Source organism: Colius striatus, chromosome 7, assembly GCF_028858725.1.
Source record: "Colius striatus isolate bColStr4 chromosome 7, bColStr4.1.hap1, whole genome shotgun sequence".
In the NCBI taxonomy this organism is placed as follows: Eukaryota; Metazoa; Chordata; class Aves; order Coliiformes; family Coliidae; genus Colius; species Colius striatus.
The window spans coordinates 38,429,198-38,451,022 of record NC_084765.1 but is presented as its reverse complement, the minus strand read 5'-3'; the positions used below and the strand labels follow the sequence as shown (position 1 = coordinate 38,451,022).

Sequence of the window (21,825 nt, the reverse complement as noted above, 5' to 3'; positions counted from 1 at the left end):
ATTGCGTTGTCGGTTTGTTGTATTTTGGGTTGTTCAGTGTTTTTTAAAGCAAGAAGCCAACAGGACAGAAGAGAGTTGGAGCGCTACTACTACACTGACGCTGTAGCCACGTAAATGCGCTGCTGCGGCTGCCAGGGGTCAGGCAGGAGCGGGGGGCGGCGGGGGGCTGAGGCGCGGAGCCGAGGGGAGCGGGGAGCTGTGGCGGGGTGCTGAGGGGAGCGGGGCACTGCGGCGGGGTGCTGAGGGGAGCGGGGCACTGCGGCGGGGTGCTGAGGGGAGCGGGGCACTGCGGCGGGGTGCTGAGGGGAGCGGGGCACTGCGGCGGGGTGCTGAGGGGAGCGGGCGGTCGCGCGCTGGGAGGAGCTTCCGGCCCCCTCGGCGCCGGGCGCACGCGGAGCGGCGGTTTGAAGTTCGCTCGCCCGGGCGGAGCCGCGGCGCTCCATTGGCTCTGGGCGGGTGATTTGCATTGACGCCATTGCGGGCCGGAGGTCAGAGCCGGCGGGCGCTTTGATTGGCTCCGCCGCTGTCAAGCGCCGGGCAGCGCCGGCGGGGGAAGGGCGCGCGGGGCGGGGCGGTGGGGCCGCGGCTGCCGAGGAACGTCAATAATAACAAGGTGAGCGCAGAGCGAGGGCTGGAGGCTGCGAAGAGAGGCGCTTTCCCCGCTGCAAGGGACGCGGACACCACGGCCCTGGGAATTAGAGCTCTCGCCGCTGCAACCCTTTCCGCCGGGATGGGACGTTAGGATCGTTTTTCTTCTACTTCTCGTCCTTTTTAATTTTTCCTCTTTTCATTATTTTTTTTTTCCTCGCCGTTTCGCATCATTTCTCTGACCAAAAAAATCCCCCCCAACATGGAGGCCCTTTGATGCCTCCGGCAGTGGAGCCGGCTCCTCCCGCGGCTCTGGGAAGCCCTCCGGGCCGTGCCCCGATCCTCCGAGGGCCGCCTGCGGCGCTCGGCGCGGGCGCTGAGGGGGCTTCCCCGCGGCCCGGCCCGCCCCGGTCCCGCGGCGCTGAGCCGGCGGGGATGCCGCTGCGGCGGCCAGACAGCCTGGCTGCCGCCTGACGGGGGACTCTTCCTTCCGACGACGGGATCCTGAATGTCACCCCGGCGGCGGCCGCCCGCGACGGAGGCGGCGCGGGACATACTCTGCGCGGCGTGAGGCGCACAGCCTGCTCCTCGGGGCAGTTTTACATCTTTCTTCCTTTTTTTTTTTAATAGATATATTTATTTTTTCCCCCCTCAGCTGAGCCCCAAAGCACACCCCAAAGCACACCCCCGGCACGGCACAGCACAGCGCAGCGCAGCAGCGCCGAGCGGGACCTCGAGGAGTAAGCGCTGCTTGGCGGGGAGCGCGGAAGACGAGTTGGGGAGCGGCCCCCCCGGCCCGTACCTGGGTTAATCGGTAACGCTGTGCAAACCCAGCTGGAAAATGCGCCGTGCTCCAGACTAGGAGGGAAGAGATGGTGCAGTGCCCCCGGCCGCTCAGCGCTTAGCCGAGAAGACGCTGGGTGGTGTGTGCGTGGGGTTTGGGGCTTAGGAAATTCTTGTTATTTTTGCTTTTGCCTTTTTGTTTTTATTTGCTTTTCCCAAGAAGGAAAGAAAACGCTACCAAGAATCTCAGATGGCTTAGAAAAATTAATAATAATTTGTGAAAATATGAAGTCGACCGGTTCTTGATTTCCCCCGTTCCCTCCCCTCCAGCTCCCCATCCCACTGCCGAGATTGAGATAAAAGGACCCATTTCCTGAAGGACGAGGAGAACAGCCACGTTTCTGGTGGTGTAGAAGGGACTGATGGCAGTGCTTCAGAGTGTAGCGGAGACGCAGGAAAGAGATTCAACCTGTTAACAAAAAAAATAAGCAGGGGGAAATTACCAACGGGAAAGAAAGAAATATACACACATATATATATATACAATTTAGAAGTATTCCCCAGGTGGCCACAAAGCATGGGCTGTGCTCCAAGCATCCACATCTCTGACAGCAGAGTGGTCTATCACAGTAGCAAAGAGTCTGAGGAGTGCAATTCCCCTCACCAGACCAACACAACCATGTCTCAACAGCAGCAAGGCAACCCCGTCCCAGGATTATTCATTAAATCCTCCAACACATCCACTTATAAGGTGAGGACTAATTCCTCTAAGAAAGACAAGAGGGAGAACAGCCAGAGCATGGAGGCAGAGACCCAGACCAGCAGATCCAGTGTTAAGGTAAAAAGGGTGCTGAACATAAGCACTGTTTCTCTCAGAACAGGAGTTGGCTGTAGCGGTTTAACCCAAGGAGTCTCCCTGCCGAAGCGATGCGTTGCGGGGGAGCCTTTCCTGCCTTGAGCTACTACTTTCATTTATAAACTAACCGGTCTTGTGAAACGACTTTGTAGATGTACCCAAGCCTCTTTCTTCGTTCCACAAAATGAGTTTTCCTAGTGCCGGGAAGGAGGGAGGTGTAATTGTGCTTGTTGGTCGGTAGAGCCAGGGGCAGGGGTCTCGTGTCCGAAGGCAAAGGGCCTGTCTGTCTGTCCTTCTGCGGTGGGACTCTGCTGTGCATGGAGCTGCACTGCCACTTACTCCTGTCTGTTACATGTTCATTTGTGCTGGGTCGCTCAGTATTGCTGTTTGTGCTCATCTTGTTCGGAAGCAGAAGCAAATGGCAGTCCGAAGCTATCTGCTAGCTGGGCTGATCAATTTGCATACCTCTTCCATTCAGAAAGTTGAAAGGAGAGCAGCAGCGGGTTTTGCTCTGGGTACTGATTTACATTAACAACTTGTTGACCTTGTTTGTTGCTGCAAACAGAGTATTTATTTGATTAATTTTTTTTTCATGTGTGTTTGGGCGCATACTTTCGTGTAGAGATGCAACACAAAGCTGTATTAAGTGGATAGATACACTGAAAAAAAATCGTATTTTATGTTTGGCATTTTGGGTTTTTTTTTAAGTGAGAATTAGTGGTGTAGAGTAGTTGTTTGTCTGTTTACTTTCTAGTGATAGGCTGTTTATAGGTTGTACTTTACTTCCTAATGTAATAGTTTTGATTATTCCATATCTTTGGGGTTTTTTTTGGAACTATGTCTATTTTGTAAAAATAATTGCAAATATGTTTTAAAAAATCAAATTGTAGCAGCCCAGGGGGATGTTATATAACATGACTGATCTGCTCTGGGTTGCTGTGATAAGAACTGAGATACACATGCTGTAAATACAAAATTCAGGCTTGAGATGCAGGCAAGACCTAGCTACATGTCAAGTGTTTTGCAGACTCGCAGAAACTCTGTTGATTTGTAGTTTTCTTAGGCTTTTTGCACGCTCATTAAGAGAGCTTCTTAGAGTATTGACCTGGAATCATTTTCTTCAGTACAGAGGGTGATTTTCTTCAATTTTTTTCATGCAAATTTAGTAATCTCTGTTCATAGGAGTTGAAAAAAAGTCTAGAAAATGAGAAATCGTTTTGTAAGTTGCAAGTTGGAGGAGGAATTAATGATATCTAAAGCAGAATATGAAGCTGAATGGTGTTATACTAAACTAACTGTACAGGAAACTGAACTTTGTGGCCCTGTTCACATGATAGACACGCTCATGGCATATTTAATACATTAATCACAGTAAGGAAGCTTCAGTTGTCAGAATCCTGACAATTGTGCTAGCAGAATTTTTAATTGTTATTATAATCACACATTACAGAATCCAAACCAAAAATATTTGTTAAGTTTACGTTCTGTGGATTTGTCTTCTGTGTGCTTGCTTGTGGGGCAAAAAACCCCTCCAAAACCCCTTTCCAGAAGCATGCCTGGGAAGCAGTCTTAGTTTTGTCGAATTTTGTTGTTTGATTTCAAGGATTTTGTAAAAATTCTTGTTCATAGGTTGGGTAATTCAGCCAGATGCTATACAGTTGATGTTGGTTCATATACATACTTTAATCTCATTGTCAGTCATTCTGATTTTTATCACTCAGTCATATTTTCTGCCCTTGTCATCACTCTAAGCATATTGCTGTGAAGCGAGGGGTTTTCAGAAATGAGAATGGAGTTCTGTTTGTGATCAGCTGAATACAAGATCAGTTGAACACATCACATCTGCATGATTTTGATGTGCAAAATCCTATAATACTCTTTGGAGCTATAAAGCAGCATGGTATTCTCTGCTTCTATCATTAGTGTATATAGTATGATCAGATTTACAATTCTTAGTGTGCTAGATATCTCTTTGCTGGGGAGAGGGCTATGCTGCTGCTGGAAAGTACACCAAAGTTGTTTGCAAAGAAAAAAGTGTGAGGTAAGGGACAGGAACCCAAAAATCCCTCAAGGCAGAAAGAGCATTGGGCAGGATGTTATGTTGCTGTTATGTTATAGAAGGATTTCTGATTTGAGGAAGAACTGTAAGAATTAGTGTGCTACTAGGAACTACTGCTATTCTTTAGAGTGCATAGTACACCCTTTATGGCCCCTGAGATATCCTCATCCAAAGAGAAGATGCTACAAACCTTTTGTGCTATGGCCAGTGATGGTGTCATTAGAATTTATATGAATAGGCAAGAATGGCATTTTCGCTAAGTTTCAGGGCACTTTAGTTGAAATTAATTAACATTCTTTACTTGTATATGCGCAGATTAAAGCCAAGAAAGACCTCTATGAGAGCTAAGAACAAAACTTGGCCTGTGTGTAAATGTGATATTTTCATTTTGGCTGGCATTAGCATTAAGTTTATTAAAATATATAAATATGGTAGTGCAGTAACTTTTGTTGACTCTGTTTAGCTATAGTGCACATTTTTCAAGTCAGCAAGTGTCGTAAAAAGAAAGAACTTATGCTAACTGTATAAAAGACATCATGTACATTGATAATTATTCCCCAGACTTACTCTACCTTTATGTCTTTTTATCTGTTTCTTCTGGTCAAATAGCAGAGGCTCGTTTTCTGGATGTGTGATTTGCATCACTTTGCAAACTGAAGCCAAAAAAGTTACTTGTTCTTTTCTAATATGGAAAAAACCCAAGTTTATGTGTAGCAAATTTGCAGAGCAGTCCTGAAAGACTGTGTGTGTAGAGATAAATGCAGTAATACCTGCTTCTGAAATGCATGAATATGGTAACAGTAAATGAGAAATGGAGGAACCCTTTTAATAAATTACATTTGGTCATGGCACTTTCATCTCCATCTTTCATTAGTAATTCCATACATGGCTTTCATTTGACAGTTTATGAACAACTTGGAGTAAGTGCCATATCTGAAAAGTGAACCAGCCATGAAAACTGTTCCCTTAATTTTCCGTGTATTGACGGCAAAACTTAGATTTTGTGCTTTTCCCAGTAAAACGCAGGCAAGACTTACATGTAGTAACAGTGACTGAGGTTTGATTATCCATTGCTATGTGAAGAATATCAAATGACACAACCAGTACTATGGAAAGGGAGAATTTTCCTGATTTCTTTTTTTCTTTTAGCCTTTATAAAGAAGATAGAAGATAAGAATAATCTGTCTTTTTCATATATATTAGTTACCGTTTTCTTCTTCGGACATTTGCGTTGTTGAATTTGCAGTAAAAGTCCTTTCCTTTATGGAAATCTACTTAAACACCTTTAGAATAATACCTCTGTATAAACTGTACCGTAAGCAGAGTAAGCACTGGAATGGTATAAGGATTTCATGGGCATTTATTTAGCATTTACTAGGATATTCAGAAGCATGTGCTGTCCCAATGTCACTCACACGTGTGTCACTCTCCTATAGTGCACTAACACACCCTGCAGCACATACATCGCATGTTCATTTTGCCCTGTTAATTCTTTTATGCATGTGAGATTTCCTTCCTTTTCTCTTGTGTAACTCTCCCTGTCGTGTATATTTAAGACAGAAGTATGTGTGTTTGGGTGCAAAGGGATCAGAGAGTAAATCCAAGCTTCCTTTATTTTAAATTAAAAGTAATCCTAAGCCAGCAGAACTAAATGTGAAGTAGCTTTTTGATTTATCAGCTGACATGGAACAGCCAGTTTAAATCCATGGCCTTTCAGCCAGTAAGGTTTCTTCATTCAAACCCTGTGAAACTGCCTGAGAATTTTACAGTCACTGCAAACCAATGGTTGCATAATTCTGCATATAGGAGGCTGTATGCTGTAACTGCAGCACTGAAGTGGATCTCGTTTCAGCATTTAACAGCACATTATTTAGTCCGTTAAGCTGTCTGCTCTTTTCCTGTCTGTCTGGCAATTCCTTCCCCTTGGAACACATGAGCTTTCCCTCCCTTTGAAACTCCCACATGTACCATCCATGCTTCCACTGAGGCCATCCACCCTCTCTTGATTCCTCTCTGTTCCCACTGAAACTGTCTTCAGTCATTTTCCTGACCAACCTCCCATCACCATTTCCCTCCCACTTCCACTGACGTCAGGCCTCCTGTACAGAGATCCTTGCTCCCACTGAGAGGATCCTTCCCACGCTGAGATACAAGAACTGTTCTTAATCTTGGTGGCTTCAGATTTCAAGCTGATGTTCTTCATGCTGTTGTTGCGAGACTTGAACCTTTTTCTCCAGGGGATAGGAGTCTTAACTTTTAAATGGGATTAAGTGAATTGGTGTAAGAACATATGAACTGAGTTCATATTTAAGTCTATTTTTTATCTTTGCCTTTTAATTTCTTGTTTGTAATGTAAACTGGAAAAAAACCCCAATCTGCACATCACTCACAGGATACAGATCTCTACACCATTAATGTAGCATAAGCTGTTTTCTCAGTTTTTAAAGCATCATTATGGCTACCTCTGCTGGCCACGCAAACCAACTCATGCAAAATGTGTCACTGCACCTGGGGGCAATTTGTTTTGTGACTGAGATGAGCAAGGTTAGACCCTGAATTTTTTGAGAACTTGCTGTTGGTAAAAACTTCACTGGAACTCCTTTCTGTCTGTGAAGCCATCTGTTAGACATGGAACACTGGCTTCTCTTTGAGTTTTGTATTGTTCTTTGCTGCCCCTGGCCTGAGCTTGCCTTGTGTCTCTTGCCTGGCCATTTTAGGTAGTTTATTTCTAAGCTTTTCCTTTTTTGCCACCTGAATGTGTCAATAAAGGAAGTATTAAAAACAAGCCTTTATTTCTGCAGTTCTAGGTATTTATCTTATTGTGTTATATTACCCTTTGTATTCTTAATTGTGTGGTTCAGATTGAAGCGTAAAGTACGTCCACAGGGAAAAATTCTCTAGTTGCAGAATGTATTTATAAGCCAAGCAGAAGAACAGGAGGTGATGTACTTACTAGTTCTCCCTCTACCATTCCTAGTATTACATGTAGTGTGACATTTTAGTGCAAGGTACCAGCATTGCCTTGCTATTTGAAGTGCTATCAGTTAAGATTTTATATCCAAAATGCTAAGTGTAAATGAAAGATACAAAATGGTGAGATGGTTACATCCACTCACAGATACTTCACATTCAATAAATTTTAGATTAGAAGATACTTCAAATTTATGTGAGTATGAAGAATGATTCATTAAGAAAGTTGCTTGTGGTCCATTTGAAACTTAGGAAATACACTGTTTGGAAACTTTTGCTTCCCTTATTGCATACTTTAATATTTGTTGCTCATGTTCAAGTAAATATCCATATGAAGAAACGGAGAGATATTTGAGTGAGAATTAGTTTTAACATCCACTGAACTTGTTATATCGCACAGTGATAAATTGCTCTTTTACTGTAGTTACATATGAACTTTTGTTCACCTCTCCTGTCACCTTGAGAGTTAGGTTTCTTAAGCAGTAGTAACAAAACACTGAAAATATTCCACTTTTTGAGCAGCTGGAATGCTAACTGACTTTCAAATGAGTTCTTAAAGCAGAAATAAATATTTAGTGATACGGACAGCTAAAGCTATTATTAGCTCTCAGCAAAAAGTGAAAGAATCCTAAAGCAAATATGGTAATGAGGATATTGCCCCAAGGTGAAATTGTTTCAATACAAGCTTTACGTCAGTTGTCATTTTGTCAGGGGACCACAGCAGCACCTGCACACAGAGGAGAACAATTTAGCATTGTTTTCTATTTTGGTGATGTGTATGGATAGAATATGCCCACATTGTAAACTGCTTTACCAGCCATGGATGGAATTAAAACATTGTTAGCAGTGTTTCAGGAATTGCACATAGAGTGTGATTTTGTGTTCAAAGTGCAGTTTTCTGAGTGAATTGCAGTGGTTTATATGTCAGACCCGCTAGAGCTTCACTAGGAATTTGCTTGGCCCTGTGACATTCTAGACAGTGCTGTCTGTCCATTGGGTAAAATAATTACGCATCTTCATTTAACCATAATTTAAATTGGCACAGGATGACAAGATGCAAATTGAATAGCTTTAACGTGCATGACATGCTAAATAGTTTTATTGCCCAGAGTAAGACTTTTAAGTTTTCAAAGGCATCAAGGAAGGGATGTTGAAGCCTTCTGCTTTTCAAAAAGATTTTGGCATCCAGCCCCTTTTAGATTCTTTCTTAAAAACTCTGTTAAGGCCAAAAATAAATGACGTTGGTGCACACACTGTGAAATTAAATAGTGGAGTCTCTCATTTGTGCATTCTCCCAGGCCATCTCCCTTCACTATGGGTTGAACTGCTGGGCTCAAATCAAAGTTCCAGGCCCTTTTCTCTTGTAAAATTTGTAAGTCTGTCACTGTAGATACAGTAAAAAAGTTAGCATTCTGTAAACCAGCTCCCACATGTATCGCTTTGTTTCAGGAGAGAGGACAAGGGCTACAGCCTACTTTTTGACGTGGAAATGTGTTGACATGAATTATCTATTTTGAATGTGATTGACAAGGTAATTCAAGATGGTTTTTGTTAGTGTTTTAAATGGTTAAAGGTAATCTGCATAGATATATAGAGGGTTAATGTCCCTGCAAAGCAAAATAACTTGGAATGAAAAAGGAATATTTAAGATTTAAAAGCAATTTTGGGAATAAAATACTGTTTCTAGTGAAAAATACTCAGATTGAGGTATGAGGGACTCAAGTTAGGATTCCTATCTCTCCTTAGGTAAGGGGGAAATACTGCCTTTGGTTTTGCTACTTTATTACATGATAGACACTTTGCAAATACTAGATGCATAGAAATTAGCATTACATATTTTTGTTGGTGTAAAGACAGCCTCCTTTTTGGCCAGCTATGTCTTTCATTCCAGAGTTAAGTAAACAGATACTATTTCAAGGACTTTTTTTTCCAATTCCATCAGGATAGAAATTAATCTGTGAATAAGTCTTGTCTGGTTCTTTATTGGAAATGAGAATTTCCTCTTTTTGAAAAAGCAGAATTATTTTGGACATTAATTTGAAAGTTGCACAGGAAACTTGAAACATTTTATGTGCCTGACAAGATGAAACGTTTTCAAGTAAGAGGTATTTTCCTTTATAAATAAAATGTTTTACATAGTGACATGAACATATTTCTAATATTGTTAAGGGAAAAATGGTAGCCTTGGAATATCTTCATTGTGTTTTAGATTTCCCAGCCTCCTAAGTAAATCTATACAAAGAAAACACAGAATCCCTGGGCAAATATGAAAGAATGACATCCTCTACTTCCCATTGTTTTTAACTTTGAGTTAGCAATGACCTTTAGCTCCCTACTGGGATGTGGTGGAAACTTTGAGGCCTCATCTTGCTTGCCACTAAAAGACAATGTATTTTTAAAGTTACACATTTAGCATTGCTTTCTGTCTTTCAGTTTGAGATTCTGTTATCTCTAATAAAACTTAAATCGGACAAATAACCTCAGTAACCGATCAACAAAATAAAACTTCTTTATAAGGATCTTGTTTTGAGAAAACCACAGTAATGTTGTAATTAAAGCACATCAAAAGAAGCTCTGCATTGAATACAATCTTCTTGTATTTAAGAGTATCTACACTTTTGCATAGCAGATAGATGATGTTCCTGGTCGTACTGAATTATCAGAATTGCAGATCTTCTGATACTGAAGTACAGAAATCTATTTTACAGCAGCGATTTGAATTCCAACTTTTTAAGTGCCGAAGTGTATCCATGTGATAGGTAGACAGATGGAGATCAGCATTCAGCCATGACGACTGAGTTTGCAGATGCACGTTTCTTCTTTTTGGAATACTGTCTGCTCTTTCTTTCTTTCAATTTTTCAGTTAGGGCTTTTTTTGTGGGGTTTTTTTGTGTTTTACTTTGAAATTTTTTGGTAAAAGTTTGGTGAGAAATTCCACAAATGGCTGAGAATAACTGCACCTACTACTTTGGTAACTTGAAGCAGAAGTGACTTGCTCTGCACACTGCTGCAGTTTTCTGCCTGGTGAAATTGCACTTTTCCATGAGCTGTAACTCAGTGATAAATATTTTGGCGTAGGATGAATACCAAGATTTAAGTCTACAAGTACTGGAATCTAGAGGCTTTGGTGCACACTGAAGTGTGGATGGCACTGGGATTGCTGGCAAATTATCTGCATTTTATTTTCCAAACAAAGCAAAGAATTATTTTTCAGATACTAAAGAGATTTATTCATGGGCCAGATTATGACTGAAATGACAGTCCTTCAACCCTGTTAAAGTCTGTGGGCTTGAGGGGTGTGCCTGAGGCAGAGCTTGGGACTGCTGCGTTTACCTCTCAGTAAGGTAGAAAAGAGTCCCCTGTTGAATACATGATTTGAAAATAAAAATAGTGGCAACAATATTTGTAACAGGGGCTAATTTATTTTCTATCATCAGTATAGCTCCAGTGAGAAAGTTCCTGTCTGTACTGAAACTAGTAGCAAAGTTCTTACAGCCTTCAAAATAGCCAGAATTTAATCTCTGATCTGTAGTCAAAACTTACCTGATTTCCACCAGAGTGCCACTAGTGAGCCTGAGGCTCTTTGCTGTGGGCTTCTGCTTGCACGCTTGATCATCGTTATGTGTCATGCAGGATCAGGGCCATCATATACCCAGGAATGCAAGAGCTGCTCTCTGATCAAACTGTCCGTGTAATGCAGTGCTTTGTCTCCAACAGCAGTCAGCAGAGTGTGCTTTGGAGAAAGATGCAAGGAATCTATTTAAAGGTACAAAAATTAGAAGAGTTTTTCATGTTCCTCTTCTGGCTTTAGTCTGGACATACTGATTTACTTCTTGTTTTTCACAAGTTTGGCACGTAATATGACAATGATATTTCAGTTTTATCACCATAAAACTTGGTTGCTGAGTTGACAAATGCAGTAAAAAAAATTGTACTCTTGAGCAGAATTATTGAATGGAAGATTAATTTCCAAACCAGTCTTGACACATACTTAACACTGAAACACCATCAGTGCGGATTGTTTATGTATTTGTTTCTGTAAATACTGTTACAGGGACCATGTTTAAAAGGAAGCAAAGGGGATGAATTGTAACCAAGTATGGGCTTGCATTTTGAAGGAGAGCTTCATGACCAAAGAAGCTTTTTTTCATACATAAGGCAGAGCATTCTGCAGATGAAACTACTGAGGATAACATTGGTGTTTTAGAGGAGCAAAATATTTCAAAGCCGGTCAAAGAGGGTTTTGCAAACGCAAACAGCTTTTGTTTTGTTAACAACTGTGCTGAGAGGAAGAGTGAATCCTGTGGGCTCAGACACTGCTTCATGCTTCCATTGATTCTGCTCTAACTTTTAATTTACTTATAATTTGTTTTCTTTTTGTCTTTTGCTGTGGAAGTGATCTGCTTTCTGTAGAATTTCAGATGAAACGGCTGTTCTGCTTATACTATCAGTTAGTTATGTTATTGTACGTCCTTAGTTCTGTAAATGATGGATCTTGGTCCTTGCTATTTAATGCCATGGAGCTGAGCTCTGTCACAAGAGCAGTCAAGTTGGATTCAGTGGTTGTGCTGTCAGTCAAGCCCCTAAGCCTAGCAATGATACTTTTTCCTGCAGTGAATAGTCTTACATTTTACCTTTACCAAAGGATGGAATCTTTCACTTCAGGACAGCAGCTAACTTTTTCAGAGGGATTTTCTGAAATGTCACTGCAAATTACAGCTCTTTAAAGGGAACAAGTTAGAGTAGGAGTTTGTTGGAAACAAATTTGCTCCAAAAGCAGCTTGCATGGCTTTTTTACAGTGGCCTGCCTCTGTCAGTAGTATTGTGTGGCAACAACCAGGTTTTTGGAAGTAAGAGAGATTTAGCTTTTCTGATCCTTGCTAATAATAATAAAAACTCTTGGAACTGCTCAGTGAGGAAGCTGATCTATCGCTCTCACCCTTGGCAAAGAAAAGGGTAGGAAGGGCAAAGACAGTATTTGTCTGTAAAGGACAGGCAGCTGTGTCACCCTGCTGTCTTGGTAGCACATCTTGTAAAAATTGAATTTTGATGGGTGTCCTTTACTGTTCGTTCCTAGAGCTAAATATCGATGGACCAGCTTATGATATTTTACTGAAAACCACAATTCTGCTGTCACTGTTTATATGTTACAACGTTTGGAAGTTGGGGTGGTTTTTTGTATTGGTGCAAAGTCTCAAAGTTAGAGTGGGAGTGGGGCAGAGGAAGTGAACCCTGCCAGTGGTTGGCAGGAGGAATAGGAAGTCTCAAGGCTTGTCTGATCCCCAGACTTAGACCCTGGTCACAGTGTGACCAGGGGAAGACTCAAGGCACCAGATTTTCAGAGGAGTGTAATTGAAGTTCAGATTTTCTGAAAAGCTAAGCTCTGTTGTGATTTGCTTACAGTGAGATTCATAGCTGGATTGTCAAAAAAGTGAGCTGAAAATACCAGCCTTTATTTTGCCAATTAAACTAAAAAGGACTTGTTTTTGGAAGTTACATAGCCCTGAAGCTTTCTCCTAACTATATTGGCTATTCTGCTTGCTGAGAGGCTCTTTTCTGCTCTTTGGGCAGTATAAACTCTCTTCTGATGTGCTCTTCTAAGCTTGTGGGACACTGTTCATGGGGTAAATTTTGCTCTGCAAGGTAACATATTTTGTTGATATGCAAAGTCTAAGCAAACTAGAGAATTTTAAGAACTGTAAAAGTAAAATACACCTGGTGCAGATTCAGGGAATGGAAATATTTTCCTCTGATTTTTTTCTGTGAGCCTTTGAGCTGTGCTAGGAGTGCAGGCTGTGAGTGTTAAGAGGTAGCTGTGACGTTCAGCCCTTTATTCTATGGACAGCAGTTATGTGGGTTGAGAGGTGCCTCTCTGATACACTAGACTGCTCTGTCATTGCCTCCTAAATTTAATTGTAAAGTCAAGGCCAGAGGCCAGCATAGAGTGTAAGTGGTGGAGTCCTGTGTTTGCCTCTGACATCATTATGGGGAATGGTTTTGGTTGTAGAAGTCTGAGTTGTCTCTATAGGGATCTTAACCTAGTTATGGAAGAGTGATTTGTTGTAAAATTTGCTTCCATCGTCAGTTGGAGCAAGGACACCGTCTCTCTGTCAGTTGTTTCCTAAAGCGTGTGTTTAGCAATGAAGCAATGTGGTCTCTTGCCCTTTCTCCATGGATGACCTGCAAAGAAGAACTATCATCCCTTCTCAGGAAACCTGATACTTTTGGTCAATGGCCCCTTATGTTTTTTCTCCAGCATTCTAGCTGGCTGATCAGAGAAGTACCCAGTTGAATCCACTTGTTAGGATTTGCTGTGCCAGTGCTAGTCCATTTCAGGATAAAGGTACAAAGGCAATGCATTCTGTTGCATTTTGAAAGCAAGGCTCTCATTCCTTGCTGTGTTCAATCACTTTGACTACCTTACCCCTGTAACAATACATTCAGTAAATATACATGTGAAATATTGCCTGGAAATCTTTAAGTGCTTGACTACTGTTAGCTTCACCCACGTTGGAAGAGTTCCAGGGACCTGTGAAGTACCCTATAGGTTTTTTTCCTGTTTTTTCACCCTCTGTTTTTCAGAGAGGTGTGTGTTTTTTCATCTTTCCCAACATCAGGAGTTCCCAAGCCAGCAGGTAGCTTCTAGGAAATTTTCCTAAAGGAGACGTATCCACAGCCTGTTCTAAAATAGTGTAATGATTTTGAAGGTAAACCAACAAAACATTCCATGAAGAGAGAAAAGCATAACGGAGGATTTCCAGGGTGAAGCGATTATGGCTGACAGCACTGCACCTCTGCTATTGCTGAGTGCTGCAAGAGGTCTTCATATCCTTAACAGTCTGAGTTAGGTTTCAGAAACCTCGACCTCTGTACTGAGAAATGAACTGAGGCCAGTGGTAATGGTTTGTTTAAACTCAAGCTCTTAAACCCAGATTAATTGATTGCTATAATTAAGTTTTGTTACTACAGATATTTTTGTCCTAGAACAGACTTGAGCAGACTGTCCAGAGGAATACATATGTACAGGAGTTTGCCAGTTAGCTTGCAGTTAACTTAAATGGAATACAAACCTGTGATTTAGTATACTCTAATGTCTTATTTTTTTAACCTAACTTGGACAGAGTCTTTAACATGTGCTAACCTGGTTAAGGAACAGGAAAGACAAAGGTATGTGTTGAAGTGCTTTATTCAAAGTCGTGAAAAACGAGGATGGAAATAAATTCAGGGAGTATATTGATCTTCCTGATAGTCTCTGAAGTCGTCTGCCATCATCTGAGTAGGACAAACCTCTTAGATCATGACTGGCATGTCAGTGCACCCATTTACAGAACTCAGTATTGCATGCCGAGAGCTTGGACCTTCACAAGATTTCCTCAGGAGGCTCTCCTTCCTTTCTCCAAGACATACACATTTTTCTAGAGGTTAGGCTATCTTAAGAAGCTGTCATTGACTGCTCTCAAGTGCTTCTGCTTCTTAATTCTCTGAAAATAGAAAAAAATGTGGAGCTTCCTGACATGGTGGGACAGGCAGGGAGCTTTCTTTAAACACTTTATAAAATAGCACTATTTCTTATCACATGAGCTCGTAGTTTTTTCATTCAGAAAAGTACACAGCACTTTCCTACAGTTCACTTCCAGAGTCCGCTTCTTCACACAAATTTTTTGAAAGATGAATGTTAACAAAACTTGGCTTAATTAAGTTGACAATTTCACAGCTACTTTGAACAGCTCATTAACTGCAGGCTACAGCTTCTTTGCTGCCAAAGCTCCACAATGCATCATACAGTGAACCTGCTGACAGGAGGGTACAACTTCCAACTCATGCTTCAAGAGATGAGATTTATTACTGCAGTCCTGCTTCTTTTAAAACCAGTTAAGGCCTCCTTTAACAAATACTGAAATTACTCTGGTTTGTTGTGTAGTCCCACTTAGTGCTGCCTGGTGCAGGTGCCACATTGCATGCTAAAGCCAATGCTGTTTTACAAACGATGTCAAGCTGATGGTGGTGCTGAGGTAAGGGCAAGTGGCTGTAGCTGAGTTGCATGGATTGTAGCTCCTGTGTGATACTGACTGAAGATCTATAGTTTTTTTTTCCTTTTTTAAAAACTGTAATATATATGCAATTATTTCTTACTCAGATCCTGTAAAAACAGAGAATAGGGCATTAGTATCTGTTTCTTTATAAATGGATTTCATTTATTTCTGTGGTTTGTCCTTCCCCCGTTTCCTACTGATTGTATAGAAAATTTAGTCTCTCTGAGAGCTGTTAAAACAGTGGCTGACTGCAGTTTAGGTAGCTGTGTTTCTTCAACCTGGCTTTGGGGAAAGAGTAAATACTGTTTCAAAGAAGTTGGCAAACCTCTGCTGCCCATGACCCTGAAAGATCCTATCATATGTTACAGAAACAAGAGTCTAGGGTCTTAGGTGAGGCATCTGTCTCTCACCTCCTGTATTAATATGGCAATAGTCTGTTTTTTAAGTTGGTGATTTCTTATTGATGTGCCTAGGCTAAAGCCCTGATCCAATCACAGCAATACTGATACTACTGAGCTTCTGACAGAATTGTTTATGCCATTTGAGAGTACTAATACAATGGTGTAAGTTCTTCCTCAATAGAAAGTTTTCCTGTATTTCCTCAATCGTGGAATTATACTTAGGATATATCTGTAATTTAGGCAAAATCTTAACACAGTCAAGGCCGGGACTATATGAGGTTTGTTAGCTAGTGTGAGTAATGTCAGTGAGGAATTTAGGTTTTTAATAATTTTATACTGGAAAAATCTACATTATGGATATAGTGATAGCGGATGGTGTGGGAAGCATGCTTTTGTCAGAGTAGCTTGTTTCATTTGAGGCACTGGTGTGAAGCATACCAGCAAAACCAGTTTTGCTAATGTTAGCTCCATTTGCAATGAGAAAGCTTTTCAGGACATTTGTGTTACACCTATGCCAGGATGTGAGGTCTATGGAAGTGGAATGGAAATAAAGTGAGGACCTGGCAGAATCAGCACATAGAACCCTTTTCTTCCTTGTTGAGCCCTTGGACTGTGATAGTTTCTGGCAGCTGAGGATGCCTTTGCAGCAAGAATTTGTGAGAGCTCCAAGGAACTCTGCTGGCACTGTGAATGCTGCCATGACCCTGGTGCCTTTTAGAATTTTTCCTCTTTTGGACAGGTAGATATAACAGTAAATAATTTGGCTGAGGTATGAAATCATAATATGGGTAATTTGCAAATCTTTGATAAAGAAATGCATTTTTTGTCAGCAAGACTTTGTAGGCTAGACCAGGCAGTAGAACAACAGAGGGGAACAGTCCTTGAACTAGGACAACTAAGTGATTGTTAATGGCCTTTGTCCTCTGTTGCTGTTTGTGTGCCTTTTACTGTACGACAGTGCTCTTCAGAACAGGCTGTAAGTATGTGGTCTGCATTCTGGAACTTAAGGTTATTAAGGAAAAGTTGAACTCTCAGTTAATTAATTGCACTGTTCAGAACCAATTTAATGTTAATAATTATCTCATGAAACTATTCTAGATTTACATTTGAGTATGGAACAAATTATTATTACAGAGAAGATACTGAATTACCAGGTGTGCTTTGGTGACAGTTTGATAGTAATGCAAAAAGACAACTTGTGATACAAATGCTGTCATACCATAGTGGCTTCTGCAGCAGAACCACCATTTTACTGCCTGTTTCTGCTTAACCTTGTCCCTTTGGCACCCGTGGTGGTCTATAGTTTTTCTTTAACTCGTTCAGTTGTACATAGCAGAGGTTCCTTCCTGCAGCCCCTGCCTTGGACTGTCATTTTCATGTTTCTGATGCATATATTGACACTGTTTTTTTTTCTGGCCACGTACTCTCACTAATGAAACTCACATCAGCTCCTCTAACTCTCTCACTTGGTGCTTTTTTTTTTAGTGAAGTGCTTTTGCTGGGTGAAGGTCTTTGAGGAAGGTCAAGCTTCTTCCCACCTACCAGCATACAACACTATCCTAGAAATGATGGAATCTTTCTGTTTACAAAGAAGCATAACTAGTAAACAGATCTCTCTCTGAAAATCTTTTAGTACACAGAGTGCACTCTTAATCATTTGCACCAAGGTCAATAGCCCTTAAAATGTCATTATTATAAATCAATCTGATATTAGAGTATTTTCACAATACTCACACAAACGCAAATAAACAAAAAAAGAATTTTTTCTCCAACTAAAATGAAGTAAACTTATTTCTAAATTGCCATACTAGAAAAATGGGAGGTTTTGTCAGCTTTAAAAGTTTCAATGCTGTTCTATGCTTAAAATGTTTTCCTTACTGACGTTTTGAATTGTAGATATGTATATTCTTGTGTTGCTTAACGAGAAGTAATGTGGGGCAAAACAAAATAGTTCTGCTTTTCATAGGACAAAACATAGATAATTAGTTGATGTGTAAATTAATTATAGTTTGTGGATATGAATTTTAGTTATATAAGTATGAATAAAGTCTGTCATAAATGACATTAAGTGTGGATGACTAGCCTTGTATGATTCAGCTGGTGCTGACACAGTTTCATGATAAACACTAAACACTTTCCATCTCTTTTTGTAACTATATCTGTTCAGATAGTTGCTGTAAAATGGGATTATCTACACAAATATGACCAAACTGAACTTTGATCTGAAATAGAAATTGATTTTTCCTCTTACTAGAAATCTTGAAATGGCTTCCCAAAGTATTAAAGCTCAAGCTAGTTTTGTGACAGCTTGCTTTTTGACAAGGACTGAGTGGAAGAAATTGTTCCTTTCCCTTCAGATAGGCTCCCAGCAACTGTCATGATTTCTTCTTTTTTTTTTTTTTCTGAAAGGTCGTGTTCGTTGTTTCCCTGATGTAATGACTGTTGTTTTACATAATTCCATAGCCTTCAGGGCTTTGTAGTCTCTTTTGGACTTGCAGAGTCAGTGACCATTACAGAGGTGGCTGAAAATCAGTCCATGAGTGCCACCTTTCTTATGAAGCTTCATCCAGTAACTTCCTACTTGGCTGTCTGGTTTTGGGCCACCAGTCATTCATCTTTGATTTCTTGAGCAGAGTGTGAATAGACTGAGAGAGACCTGTTTCTCATCTTGATTGCATTGAGGCTGGAGTGAAATTTTCTTCAAGTGGTATACAAGTAAACCAGAACTATGTGCTGGACTCTGAGGTGAAGTCTCTTGCTTCTGTCTTTGCACCCACATTCTGGAGTCAGACTAACGCTTCAAACCCACAGAGTTAATAGAAAGGCAGGTTTTTTTAGAGCTGTTATGTTATTAGCTGGTTTTGGCTACAGTTTTCCTATCTGGTATATCATTACCAAAACTGAGGATGGTCAATACTGGCTTTAGCCTATTGAGGTCTCTTGTGCCATGTTAGTGCTCCAGTGCACATGCCTGGTACAGCACAGCTGAGTGAACCCTGCTGACTCTGAGAAGTCTGTGCCAAACAGAACTTTCTAGTCTGTTTGAAGTCAGCTATGTGTCAATGTCTGGAATGGTAATAGTCATCTTTAATATGCCAAACACCCAAGTGCAGAAGTGACAGAAAATATAAAATAAAATGAAAGAATCTATATAAATTTGTAATGTTGCCCTAACAAAGTCTGTAAAGTTAGGCTCAGCACAAAAACTATGCTAGTTTGTAGAGTATCTTTATCCAGGTTGGAGGTAGGTTTGCATATTGTGAGGAAGCACTTTATTGAATTTGAGCTCTTTCTTGAGTCTCAGCAGTCATTCCTTTTACACTTTACGATCTTCCAGTTCAGTCCATGGAAAACAAACCTAAAACTGAATTACTGGGAATATTTTTTTTAGTTATTTTTTGTTGTTGTTGCCTTTTCTATAGCATTTTTCCAAAATACTTTACCCTCTGTAAACATTAGACTATTGAATTTTGAAGCTTATGACAGTGTTGTTCCATAGGTGGTACATGTGCTGGCTTTTGCAGGGGAAGTACCCTCCAACCAGAAACTAAGCAAGCTCAGTCTCCATGGTACACTCAGTCCTCACGTGCCCTGGGATCAGGGGTCCTCAGCCTGCTTTCATGTCACTCACATGATGTTGTTTCACACTTGGACTACCTCTTCGGGTCAGTACTTCCTTGCTTTATGAAAATACTTCTCTTTTCAAGGAAAGCAATTGCTTGATTCTAATGGCTCTTAGTAAAATAGCAGTCTTCTAGGGCTTGTAAGTAGGTATGCCTTAACTCTATGTCTCCTTTCCAAGCAAAGGCTAGCATCGTAGAATTAGAGATTACCCAAAAGAAGCTTAGACAGCAACAGTAAATACAGCACAGATAAACTGAGAGAGCTGCCTGAGAAAGGCACTCAATATTTCCAACAGTCACCAGATTCCTCTTTTTAAAATCCTTGAGATTGATCACCTTGTGCCTTGGCAAAGACTTCTAAAATCTAGAATGATATCTTACTTAGTGACTTGTGGGTTTTGTCACTCAGGCAGGAAGATAAGATGATGGAACAGAAAAATGTTAACTTTGAGTGATGTATAATAGTCAGTCAAGGCCATTGTGTAGCTTGTCTACTTTGTGCCTGATAAGCAACCAGAGTGCAAGGACTACACATCATTGCCAGTTTAAAAATACTCATTTAGCTTTGTCTAAATTATAGGAGATTTTTTTTCTGTCACTGAAGCTGTGGTTATTTTTTCTGTCTTGCTTTGTTTCTTTCTGGATTCAAGTGATACTCAGTTTTGCTGAAGTGACATGTTAAGAAAAATCTTAATCAGTCTTAATCAGATATTTGGAAAAAAAGGTTAAAATACATATAAACTACTTGAAAACTGTTTCTCACTATGATAGCTTGGGGATTTCAGATGTCATTGTTAATTTCAGGAGTGACTGTGAGTTCAGGATATTTGGCTTAGTTGGGTAACCTGTCTTCTTGTGAGTGTGTTGCTGGGGAGGGTGGAGAGGAGAGGGTCATGCTGCATTGAGGAAAACAGATTTAGGAAGAAAAATGAGTAATGCCTAAGTGCCATTTTATTTATGTTAGCAGGCAGTACCACACATAGTTTGTACAGGTCTCTGTGAATGTTTTTGATAATCAGTCTGAAAAAGTGGAAGGAATTAATACTAACAAGAAATTCCATCTTAGAATGTAAACTCCCTGGGATGGGGTCTATAATTTCCTGTGTGTTTATAGAGCTGTTTTACACTTCAGTGCTTACATTGTACAAATGTAAAAATAGTAAAGCCAGTGATGATATTAGGAAGTGAACTGTCTGTTAATTCACTCTTTATAATGCTTTTAATGCTTTTTAAAAGACAGACATAAACTTGTTCTTATTTATGTGTAAGGAGAGCGCAAGTTGCCTGTGCAATTAGAAGTAATTTAGTTCAGTAATAGATGACTTGTTCATCTGCTGGCATAATTAATGATAGCAGTGCTACCCAGTGTCCCAGTTATTTACAGTAAAAAAGAAAATTGACATTAAAGCTATCAGTCTGAAGTTGTCAGCTGGAGGAAAAAGGTCAACTTTCTTAGATCAAAAGAATATATTGTGCATTTCCATATATTTGCATGGCTATGCTTTTATAATTGAGTGAACAAATTTTAATCCCTGATGTCTTAAAGTGCAAAAGAGATGAAAGCATGTGGATGGCGGTGAGGACAGAGCAAGCTCTCTGTGTCGGGTTGTATTCTGTGCCTGATTTTGCAACCGCAGCCTGTGGCCGCCTCAGCTGGCGTCAGCAGAGCTGGTGGGAATGGGAAGGACAGAGGTGGAGCCCTCCCTGGGAAGGACACGGGGTTCTATGAGGAGCTGAAAGCTACCCAGGCATGTTGATTTGTCTCTTCACAGAAAGTGATTTTCTTAAACTGTTGCACTATAGCCTGAGGGAAATGGAACAGGTCTGTTGGAATAAAACTGTTTTCAGACCCTTTTAAACCAAAGCTTTTTTTTTTTGGTGATTGCTGAACCGAGTGTCTCTTGGAAATATACTACACCATAACTAGATAAAAACACTGGCTAATATTCCTTCAGAAACAAAACCAGGGGACCAGTTAACCACAGTATTCCCAGTGTCCCTGTCTGGTGTTGACTGGAGCACTCTGCTGTGCTTCCCTCCTCCCTGCCTCTGCCCTCCTCCTTGGGGCTCTTCTGGCCAGTGTATGTGGGACAGGAGTCCTGCCATGGCTGCTTCCCAATGCAGTACTTTGATAGGTCTAGTAGTTATAAAATAAACCATAGTTAGAAAATAAAGTCCTTGGGAATTCTTTTTTAAGATCTTGGACCCTAAGTGAACTGCTGGAGTCACCTGAAATAAGTGTTGATGGTCTCATATCCAAACGTATGGTCTCAGGCAATATGGTCTGAGTTGGAACTTAGCTGTTCACAACAATTTTTTCTTTCCTGCCTCAGTGGGCAATGTCAATGTATATTATGAGAAAGCAGTCCCCAAATGTTCCTTAGAATGGCCTAGTGCCTTGGGAAAAAAACAGTATTTATTTAGGCTTTAGTTTTTTTAATTGGGATTAAGTCATATATCTAAAAGACCATCATGTAATTCATGTTCCTGACAGAATCTCATGCTGCACAGG

At 40.7% G+C, this 21,825-nt stretch overlaps 1 protein-coding gene across 1 annotated transcript in view; it reads left to right on the top strand.

Moving 5' to 3' along the window:
• The first annotated feature begins 527 nt into the window (after window positions 1–527).
• The window catches only part of PDE8A (phosphodiesterase 8A), a 126,867-nt gene continuing 105,569 nt past the window's right edge, over window positions 528–21,825 (top strand). Inside the window, exons 1-2 of the mRNA XM_061999732.1 lie at window positions 528–613; window positions 1,244–2,209. Of these exons, the coding sequence (XP_061855716.1) occupies window positions 1,949–2,209 (261 nt within the window). The 5' untranslated portion in view covers window positions 528–613; window positions 1,244–1,948. The remainder of the gene's footprint in view (window positions 614–1,243; window positions 2,210–21,825) is intronic.